This window comes from Bactrocera dorsalis, chromosome 2, assembly GCF_023373825.1.
Source record: "Bactrocera dorsalis isolate Fly_Bdor chromosome 2, ASM2337382v1, whole genome shotgun sequence".
NCBI classification, from domain to species: Eukaryota; Metazoa; Arthropoda; class Insecta; order Diptera; family Tephritidae; genus Bactrocera; species Bactrocera dorsalis.
In genome coordinates, this window is record NC_064304.1 from 31804402 (window position 1) to 31815612 (window position 11211).

The window sequence follows — 11211 nt, forward strand, 5'->3', positions numbered from 1 at the left end:
GAGCAGAAGGATTTCAACGAGAAGATAAAAGGATTCTAGTAATAGAACCGTTTCAATAAATATATTAATTGCTTCATCGATTAAGAATTATGCAATTTCATTGTTAATTTATGTTGACAATACTGTTATATATGTACTTTAAACTGACTGGCAACACATGACGGCTACCGCAGGCGTATCATGGAAATTTACCTAAAAACAAAGAAATTTAACATGGCGGTAATACGAGTACGTGACCGTTGCTCGTCTGGTGCTAAAAACAGTTACAGACTAACTGATAAGGTAAGCCAGAACTTTGCAAGATTTCGATGCCTAGATAAAATGTATAGTATTTATTTAGTAAATTTAAAGAAGTGTAAACAATTTCGGCATGCGAAAGCTGGTCTTGTATATAAATCATTCATAAATGATAGTAAACGGATTTCTCAGAGCTCTCTGTTGATTTCGAACTTTGTGCTACCAACTAGTCGTCTCTAATCTATCTTCGTTTTGGACATGCTCGTTACGAATAGTTCTTACCAAAAGGAAAATTATGCTAAACTGGTCAACAAAATCATGGACCAAGTGTTGGCATGATGACTCCTTACAGGATCCTCCAAAGTTGAAAAAATACGTGTTAACTTAGAATTTGGAAAGGAAAAGAAAACTGAGAATTGGACTTTTGGGAGACATTTTTACAAAAAAATTTAAATTTTGCGATATTTCCTTTCAAATAAGTCTTTAAGAATTGTATCTCAAAAACCTGTGCAAAATTTCAAGAAGATCGGTTAGTAGCCCTCGAGAAATTTTGCCAACGGAGCGCACAAGTTCTAAAGGTCGTATCTCCGAAACTACTACTCGGTTAAACTTGAAAATTTAAGACACTAAAAAACATCGATTATGAAACCCGTTAACCCATGTAACCCCTTAAGATAGCCTCGAAGGTATTGTTAGAGACCCCACTAAGACTCAGCGGAAGACGATTTATCCATGTCAATCGGTTTGAATATATTCGACGTAGTCCCTTCTTCTTCTTCTTCTTAATTGGCGTAGATACCGTTTACGCGATTTTAGCCGAGTTAACAACCGTAGTAGTCCCTTAGTTTTTGAAATATCGATAAGGAATTTTGTACACATCTTTTCCTACCCAAGCCACCGCTCATTTGTCGGGTTCTTGTATGGATAACTGTTTTAATTAGCGAAATATCTTCCGGAAAGTTAACGTGGGGATTTTAGGGAAAACTTTAGTATACCGTCCCAGGATTTCAGGAGTAAAACGGGTATGGTCAGATAGAGGAGATTCTCTAGATCAAACAAACAGTCGTCGCACTTGTTCCCACGTCTCTATTGACAGTTAAGTTTGAAGTCGTAGATAATTTCGTCTATCTGGGAACGAGCGTTGGCACAAAAAACAACGTGAGCCTCGAAAATCAACGCAGCATTGACATAGTTCAGTGAATTAAGAGACAGCGGCTAAGTCATGTCGTACGAAAGTATGAAAACACTCCGGCTCAGAGAGTATTCGACGCAGTGCCCGAAGGGGGAAGCAGAGAAAGAGGAAGACCTCCACTTCGTTGGAAAGACAAGGAGGAGAAGGACCTAGCTACACATGGAATCTCAAATTGACGCCGAATAGCGAAAAGGAAAAACGACTGGCGCGCTGTTGTTAACTCGGCTATAATCGCGTAAGCGGTGTCTACTCCAATGAAGAAGAAGAAAGCTCTACGACAGCCTATCTGCACATTCGTGTAAGTACTTCGGTACAGTATTTCCTGGTGGTGACTCAGAAGTAGTAAAATATTCTCTCCTTCTCCTCTCTCTCTCTTTCTCTCATTCACATGGGGAGACCTATTACGTATTGTTATTAAGTAATTGGGCAATGCCAAAGGTGAAATTTCTGAGATTCTGAAATTTGACGAAATCGATTTCGGGTGTGTTATTTCCGTAGCGTTCGTCTATGCGATTAAACATTCGACAAAAAAGTCTACTTTACCTAATCGCTCTGTATTCCAGACGTCTCAAAATTTACTTATCATAATCATATATTTAAACATATTGCGCCAGCGCTAATTTGAAATTAAACCAAACGGTACTTGAAATAAAGTTTGGTAAGATTAAAATCATGAAATGCTTGCGACTACCTACCACTCAGTCACAAGGTACAAAGTCCAAAGCGAATACGTATACAACCTAGGGCAGTTTCATACATATGTACATATTTATTTTCTAAGAACTTGGTGTATTTTTCAGAGCATTACGTGTGTATAAGCTCCTAGTCATTGCCTAATTTATGGATGTTATGACTAATCAATAGCTGTCTATTATTTATTACTGTTTTCCAAATCATAATTATTAGAGATCATATCAGTAGTCGAAGCGATTAAAAAGAAAGGTTGCGCCTAAACAACAACAAACAGTGTGGTCTATACTAACACGCCTGGCACCTGCCGAGACGAAGACCAAACTGTGTGGCCCACTGCCGCTAAGCAACGTTCCGTTTCGTTGGAAGCTCGTAGAACGCGATAAGAAAGTGAGCATTCGTTTGCGAATGCTTCCGCTGGAAATTATCAGTGTGGCGCACACAGTAGTACATCCCTTATCAGCCGTAGTGAATTTAGTCCACATGTTAGCTATAAAAGTGAAAGTATCCCACTGTTTCAAATCAAACTAAATTGAGTTACCTTAAAGTAAACATACGTGAGCGTGAAGTGACAGAATATGTTTAAAGTAGCAATCATACTTTTCAGCGTTTTAACGCTCTGGACAACTTGTGAAGCGCGTGGCATCAGTGCGACACCAAACAACGTACTCATTCAAGGTCGCATTGTAGGTGGTGATGAAGTGGCGCTGGGCGCAATACCCTACCAAGTGGCCATAAAAAACACCTTCGGCGAGTTTGTGTGCGGTGGTTCCATTGTCGCACCGGAATGGATCTTAACAGCTGGGCATTGCATGGATTGGCCTAAACAATACCTGAAGATCGTCACTGGCACTGTGGAATGGAATAAGCCCGGCGGCGAATACACTGTGGAAGACGTGAAAGTACATTGTCTCTACAATAAACCAACGTATCACAATGATATTGCCTTGGTGCGTCTGAGCAAACCGATTGAGTTCGATAGCAACACTGCAGCCGTGGAATTGGCTACGAGTAATACACTGAAAGACGGTGATAGCGTGGTGCTCAGCGGTTGGGGCAGCCTTAAAGCTTGGGGTAATGCTGTTAGCAAACTGAATAAAGTGAGTTTGAAGTATCTGGATCACGCCACTTGCTTGAGTTCGGTCAAAAATCAAAAATTCGTTGGCGATGGTCACATTTGCACATCGACCAAGGAGAGTAAAGGTTCTTGCAGCTACGATTCTGGCGGTCCATTGGTCGATGCCAATAACGTACAAGTTGGTGTTGTCAACGGTGGTGAACCATGCGCTATCGGTTATCCGGACACGTTTGCCAGTGTTGCCTACTATCATGATTGGATTGTCAGTACCATCGCGGGTAATGACGCTTGCTAAGTCTTCGGGTGACATGGGATGTTGTTGGAGTTGCAGAAATATGTAGAAAAGGCCATTCGCGAACAAATATTTAAGTTATCTCTTAGTCTGTAATTTTTTATACAAAACTTTTGTCACAAAAACTATATTTTAAAACATTAAACTGAATTTATTTGATTGAACAATTGAAATGTTTATATTTTCCTGGGGTTTTTAGAGTGGAAATATTTGTAAAACAAATTGTGTCGACTAGATAATCGAGTTATATGTACTTCTATTTCTACCTTGATTATCTCTCACGATCATTTCCCGTAACGTTTTCGGAAAACGAAAACTGTTAAAGTGGCAGCATCTAGTTACTAATACCATAGTATATAAACTGGCAATTAGTCCTTTCGAAATGCCTGAGTTCGTTATATAGTACTCATTGAAAAGTAAAGTTCTTGGTTAAAAATATGCCTCTTGAGAGAATGTGATGAACTATTAAATCCTAATCCCATTGAAAATATCTAAACTCAAAATACACGAGCTCCATTGGGGCTATGGAGTATCCGAAGTATTTAAAGCTGAATAATACAGGTAATAAAACTTCATGGATCTCTGATATTGATATCATTGGCCTCAACAACCGGGCCGTTAGTTCTGCTTTCTCCAGACTGGACAAGGAAGCAAAACAAATGGGTCTGTCAGTGAACGAGGGCAAGGACAAACAAACAGTCGTCGCACTCGCGACTTGAGCTCTTACGGCACTGTTGACAGTCTAGAACTTTGAAGTCGTAGATAATTTCGTTTATCTTGGAACCAGTATAAAACCACCAATTGCTGTTCATGGAAATCCAACGCAGGATAACTCTTGCTAACAGGTGCTATTTCGGACTGAGTAGACAATTGAGAAGTAGTGTCTTCTCTCGACGAACAAAAACTAACTCTATAAGTCATTCATAATTCCCGTCCTGCTTTTATGGTGCAGAGGCTGGGACGATGACAACAACCTGATGAGTCGACGTTGCGAGTTTTCGAGAGAAAAGTTTCTGCGAAAGATTTATGGTCCTTTGCGCGTGGCCACGGCGATTATCGCGTTCGATGAACGATGAGTGTATGAGATATACGAGTATGAGACATTAAATAATTCGAATAAAAAAGACAGCAGCTACGCTGGCTAGGCATGTTGTCCGAATGGACGAAACACTCCCAAATTAAAAAATTTGTTATTCGTTTTTCTAGCTAAAACTCGAGAATGGGAAATGGGAAAAATTTCCAAATATATACATATATATACATACATATGTATTATATAAATTAATTGCTCTTAGTTAGTCTCAGTACAGCTTGAGAACGGCTGGACCGATTTAGCTAATTTTGGTACTGAATAAAGAAATTCAAAAAAGTTTTAGAAAGGTGAATAAATATGGAAATACTTGGCCGCTTTCGTTTTTCCTCTGATGTGTCTCTCGCGTTCAGAAATCATATTGAAAGAATACATATGTACTTAGAATGTTTACATCTTTCTAACTACGCATTTATGCTCAGAAAGTCAAAATTAAACTTGATTTTATCTCACTTCAGTTTTTAACTATAAATCAGTTTATTTTTATGTGGATAGATAAATCTTAAGTTTTGTCACAAATAAAATTTCTGAACACAATCATAATTTTTCATATTTGACAACCATCAGATACCTCGTAATATGTAACTATGATATTTCAAGTTTTCTTGTCTACAAAAAAAAATAGTCATTTCTCTCATTTTCAATGAGATAACTCACATATTGGCTGATATAAGCGGTATAAAGTCACCAAGAAATCCGAAAATATTTCTATTAGGTATATTGAGATTAAGAAAAGTAGTGACCCGATTCAAAACATTTTTGACACACAGACGTACTATTATCAGAAAGACTCTCTCCGAGTTGCAGTAATACTACAAGTATAGATCTCACAGCTTGACCGTATTGATCTTTTGTGATAATGATACTTTACCGCTAAGTGCGCGAGAACTTTTCTCATTTTGATTAAATACATTTAATTATGGACAAGATAGAGATATATCAAGAAAATAGTCATATTTCTATGACAAAATTGCGTTCTTCGGTGAGTGACAATGAAGTTACGCTTAGAATTCGATTATGTTGTCCTGAAAGTACGAAGTAAACTTCCACAATTGGTCTCTCTACCAGTTCCTTGGATCGGAAGTGATTCTAAGCATTTCTTCAAGTTAACCAAAAATTCCCTGTTTTTAATAAAATTTTGCAAAATAACCTAGCCTTAGAACACTTAAAAGCATATAGTTCAGTTGAAAACATCCACACACAAAGGATCTTAGCCACAACTGTGCTGTTAACAGATGCTATTGCTCTCTACTTTGGAATACGACGGTTGGATATTATGTAAACAAGTTTTTAAAGAGTCGGCAGAGTACAACTCATATGTCTTTTCGTTTATGTCTATGATCGGGGGTATTTATTGCAAACGATCGGAACTCAAAAAACTACTAAAGATAATATGAACAGGAAACACTTAAAAGTTATCTTTCTTGGTCAGATTGTGATTTTTGCCTAGACAAAATAACAATAACATTCATTTCTATCGTCTGTCTATATTTTTAGTAGCTGTATTATAAACAAAATATTTTGGGTAAATCAATTATATAGATTCAAGCCTTTTTATATTATTTTTCTATAATTCTATTTTTGTTTGAACATTATCAATTTAGTGGCGCTTCTTATCAGAAATGCTTCAAGCCCTCCAGGAAAATAAAATGCGATATAAACAGAACAGAAGCGATAAGCCATATTAATTACAATTTAAGAAAGACCTAATAAAGTTTTATTTTAAGTCCATAAAATATCAAGTAATTTCAGGATCTAGTAAATATGTTTGTATCAAATATTTCAGCACTTGAAAGCAAGAAAGTAGAGATAAGGTATTAACATAGTTTTGCCACAAGTGGCGAGTTGTTGGGAACCTTTGGGCAAAGTACAAACTATTTGCAAGGAAAAAAGTGATAAGTTTGGAGTAAAAAATGTAAAATCATATTATAACGGAAGTTTAAAATTTGTTTGTATGACTCATTTAAATGCGGAAATGTTCAAAGTCAGGTACCAAAAGTACCGGCGCATCGACGTAGCTTTGAAATAGATATAATAGTAGAATCGCAGAAAAAGAGTGGTTATGTGTGATAAGATAAACCAAAATTGGTTGACTAGCATTTTATATAAACAAATGCAGAATCTGAAAATAACTTTAAACTATTTTCTGTAGAAATTACGACATATTTATTTCGGTAGAAAGCTAATGAGAATACAAAACAAAACAAGTAGGGGAAATAGAGAGTACGGGTGTAACCGAACATTTTATGCTCTTGTAAGTTACAAAGATTAAAGGCTGGAAAATGCATTCAGGTGTTGGCGAAACTTTATATTAAAAATGCTGCGAAGAATTCAATATTTATTGTTGGACGAAATCGTAAATAGATTACAAACAAATTTGGTAACTTATTAACTTATATTGATGGTCATAGGCTCACTTAGTTTTGGTTATATGTAGGCTAGGTCAAGTTTTCTCCCAATTTTATGAACAGGGATTCACTGTCATTAGAAAAAGACACTCATTTTCATTGGCGCAGGCATACATTATCAGAAAGAGACTTTCTCCGATTTGCAATAACATTTCTCACAGCTTAACCGACATTTCCGGTAAAAAGTCAGCAACAGGCCATCATCTTGTTTAAATGAGGACTTGAATAGTTATGGTCTGATTTTGATAATTTTTACACTTCAGATGACATACCAAAGCTAATAAAGGGTGGGCCATCTAACGTTTTAAATTTGAATTATCTATATTTTGACATTGGAAACGTCAAGTACCATTCGGAAAGTGACAGATATTCAGTAAAAAGTCTAAAATTTACAAAATGGGTCGCTATTCACTATTCTACAGTTCGCAGATTGAGCAGAAGATCGTATGACCGAGGATGGTCAATTTTACCGAAAACTCATCTTTTCGGACAAGGCTCATTTCCACCTCAATGGTTACGTTAACAAGCAGAATTTTCGCACTTAGGGCACAGAAAACCCGCACGTAATCGTCGAGAAGCCAATGCACCCAGCACGAATCACTGTATGGTGCGGATTTTGGTCTGGTGAAATCATCGGCCCATTTTCTTCAAAAATGAAGAAGGAACTGCCGTAACCATCAATGGTGTGCGATATCGCGCAATGTTAACCGAATTTTTCTTCAAGCAAATTGAAGAGGAAGACTTGGACAACATTTGGTTCCAGCAGGACGGCGCTACGTGCCATACACAAACGCTACACTTAATCTTTTACGCCCTATCTTCGAAATTTAAAATTTTATATGGAATATTTTATATGAATATTTTCATTGATACTGAGAAGTGTTAAAATCATATGAAATTTAATACTCTGCTATATGGGAAAGAGGTCGAATTTGATTTAAATCGGTTGTCGTTATATATATAATAGCTTTGTAACTTAATGTAGTTTGTTATTGCACTTTATATCGATTAATGATATTTTATGGGAGTGGCAGTGATCCGATTCCGATCAACAATACCGAATTTCTTATGGTACCAAGTTTTATTAAGATACCTTAACTTTTACTTAAGTAACAGCTTGCACGTTCGGATGGACGGACAGACTAACAATCACCCAGACTTCAAAGCGCCTCGTCATTCTGGTCATATTTTCATACAAGAAATTGAATTCTACCGGTCGGTTTGTATAGCAGGTGTATGGTATTGTGACCCGATCTGTACAGTTTCTACAAATATTGCATTCTTGGTCTTAGGCAAGTATCCATAACAAATTTTGTACAAATATCTTGTCAGATGAAAAAGTTTCCTATACAGGAACTGCAATTCGTGCGTTCAATTTGTATAACAACTATACGCTCTAGTGCTTCTATATCGGCGGAATCGACAAATGAGCATTTTCTTAGGCAGAAAAAGGGCGTGTGAAAAATTTCCGATCGATAACTCAAAAACTGAGGTATTAGTTCGCATTTATACGCCCGGACGAGAGGCAAGACATCTGACAACAGTATTAATGCTATTATTTGTATAACGGATAAATAATAATTAGAAATAGACTTTCAATTAAATAAAATTTTAATCAATCCTATATAGTTTACCAAAAGATTGATTGAAATTCCTGCAGGGTATTTGTTGAAAGCCATCTTTAGGCAAATTTATTTTGCATACTTTTTGGGGCTAAATTTTTCTTAATATAGTGCAATTGTGAACCGTATCTTTCAGAAAGCATGGATTAGTATGTGCTATATATAGCTCAATTATTTCTTTTAATTAGGCTTTAATGGCTTCGAAAGAATTTTTCCAAATTACGCCATACTATCAATTTGTTTCGTAGATGAAAATTGTATTTCTATTTATGTATTTATTTTTTTCTGAATTTTTTATTTTAACTATGCTTCCTTATTATTCTTCTCCTTTATTGCTCAATTCTTCAAAGCCTCTTCCTCAGTGGTTGCGGTCAATTGAGTGCGTATGAAGTCGTGATAGTAAGCCACACTCGCATGCACATCTGGATAACCCTTCGCGCAGGGCTGAAGTAAAATCCCCAATTAAACTTTAAATTTTCAGTTTATTAAAAAAAAAACAATATAAATTCATATACATATTACTTAAATTATTTGGTAATGTTGTCAACTTAAATCAAGTAAATAATTTTTCTTTTCTTCTTGTTTGCCATATCATTAAATTCACCTTCATTCTTATCTATTTTAGATATCCCAGTGAACTTGACAATAACAGCAAGTGCACTCAGTCGGCTCATTGGCCCCATGACCACTGCGTTGTAAAGTTTTTATTCTTTTTTAAGGTTGAAAAAGTTCTTTCAACAGAAAGCGGTCGTTCAATGGAAAGGAGTAGCTAAAAATTGTAAGCAGGTAGTGAATATTTTTAAAATAACGTTGCATCGCAATGTTGCAGTAATTTTCAACACTTCTATGCGTTGGATCTATTGATGATAAGCTGGCACACCACAATCGATTATTTTTTTTTTTTACCCCTCTGATTTTAATGCTGTTTCAAAAATTGAATTTTATTTTGCTCCTCGAAAGTAAATAGTTAAATTTTTTAATTCTTCGGGCATTATCAATTGCAGCAAAACCTGGGGAGAGTTAGAGGTAGTAAGAAATTTGAAATGACGAGAGTATATTCTCATTCACTAATAAACGTTCTGTCATGTTTTGAATCAGAGCATCAACTGCATCGGAATAAATATTGTAACTCTGAAGTGGCTTTCAGGGGTTGTGCAAGGTGGATTTAGCACGAGTAGTTTGACGCGGAAATCACTTTAGGCACTACAAGATCTGTGTCAAAAAGATTCTTTAGACATTTGCGATGCTGTTTGGAAAATATCGTTGAAAAAAAACCATTCGCTGATTTCTCTTATCTCGCGTGCAGAGTTCTTATTAAATTATTGGGCTCGGTTCATTGCTTGATACAAAATCCATAGATTTTTCTTGGAGGTGCACAGACAGTGGCAGCGTCTTTAAGCGAACAATTGCTCACAGACGAATAGACTAAGACAAAAAATCCGCTTTTCTTTACCACCGCTGAAGAAGAGCTGATGATTGCTTTAGACGAAAATGGGACCATGTCTTACTCCGAAATTTTTTCCAAACTTAGTACAATGAATTTGAAACAAGCTCCACAAAGCTTATAATACTTTCATGCCTTTCTATAAACCTTGTTTCACAAAGGCGAAAAAGGGGTCCGTTTTTTGCTTTCTGGTGCGTGCATTCTGTATAAACATCCTCGGAAAGTTGTGTTTGCATTTGAATGGTTTCTAAATAAACTTTGCCTATTTCATTGACAAATACCAAGGCAGAGTTCCGTTATTGAAGGTAAGGGCACAGTATTAGAAAGCGTAAGGTTCAATCGGTGACTAGCGCATGGAACAATTTCGTGCTTTTGGATACAGTTGTTCTTATTCTGCGTTTGCACTACACGTAAATGCCCTGATAACGTTTGCTGCTCAGTCATATCCCCTGTCCAAACCAACTATGACCATATCAAGAAGGAGAATGTGTACAACGCTTACAGTATGACTTTTGATAAGTTTTCAGTCACCGTTCTAGTGTAGTTGCGTACGACTGTTTATAGGTTTGAACTGCAGGTGTGTATAAGAGTTTCTAAAGATTCAGTCAGTGATAAATCTTTTTTATTCTGCGAATTTCATTTAAAAAACTTCCTTATTTCGGGGGTGCTTCAGCCCTCTAGCCCCCCCCCGGGCTACGTATGCCTGTCGTGATAATAAGCCACACTCGCTATGCCCATCTGGATAACCCTTTGCGGCAGGGCAATCCCCAATTGGACCAATGCGACCAACGTGCCATTATGCACCAGCCGGACCACATGAATCCACCGTGACAAGGCACCTTTGCGTATCATTGAAGGTGCACAAGTGTCCCACAGTCCACGTAGCCCTCGACAAATTGTCAGTGTGTGCGGCGCGGCACTCTTCACATGGCAAAAAGCGTACAGTCTAGTGTTAGTGCAAGACATCCGGTGTGGAGCCAACCCAGCGCCATGGAACCCCAACCGGTGCAGCACCAAATTCATCATCCTTCCTTTCAGCGCGGCTCGGAAGCACATTTCACCGCCTGCGGTGTGTTCATCATAGGAACAATTCTGAATCGTTTCAAGTGCAAAAAAAAGAGCGCAATAACGTTGGCATATGGCGGATGGTTGTAGTTT

General features: G+C 37.2%; 2 protein-coding genes across 2 annotated transcripts in view; one reads left to right on the forward strand and one right to left on the reverse strand.

Annotated features, from left to right (window-relative positions):
• The first annotated feature begins 2633 nt into the window (after positions 1 to 2633).
• LOC105231856 (chymotrypsin-2) lies at positions 2634 to 3656 on the forward strand. The gene has a single exon (XM_011213346.4). It carries the CDS (start codon positions 2698 to 2700, stop codon positions 3490 to 3492), a length of 795 nt encoding a protein of 264 aa, XP_011211648.2. The 5' UTR covers positions 2634 to 2697; the 3' UTR covers positions 3493 to 3656.
• A 4978-nt stretch (positions 3657 to 8634) lies between these two features.
• The window catches only part of LOC105231855 (chymotrypsin-1), a 3805-nt gene continuing 1228 nt past the window's right edge, over positions 8635 to 11211 (reverse strand). The window contains exon 2 of the mRNA XM_049449697.1: positions 8635 to 9069. Coding sequence (XP_049305654.1) covers positions 8946 to 9069 — 124 coding nt within the window. The 3' untranslated portion in view covers positions 8635 to 8945. The remainder of the gene's footprint in view (positions 9070 to 11211) is intronic.

Excerpts from the sequence above, each read along its gene's own strand:
- LOC105231856 (XM_011213346.4), top strand. The coding sequence starts at position 2,698 with ATGTTTAAAGTAGCAATCATACTTTTCAGCGTTTTAACGCTCTGGACA.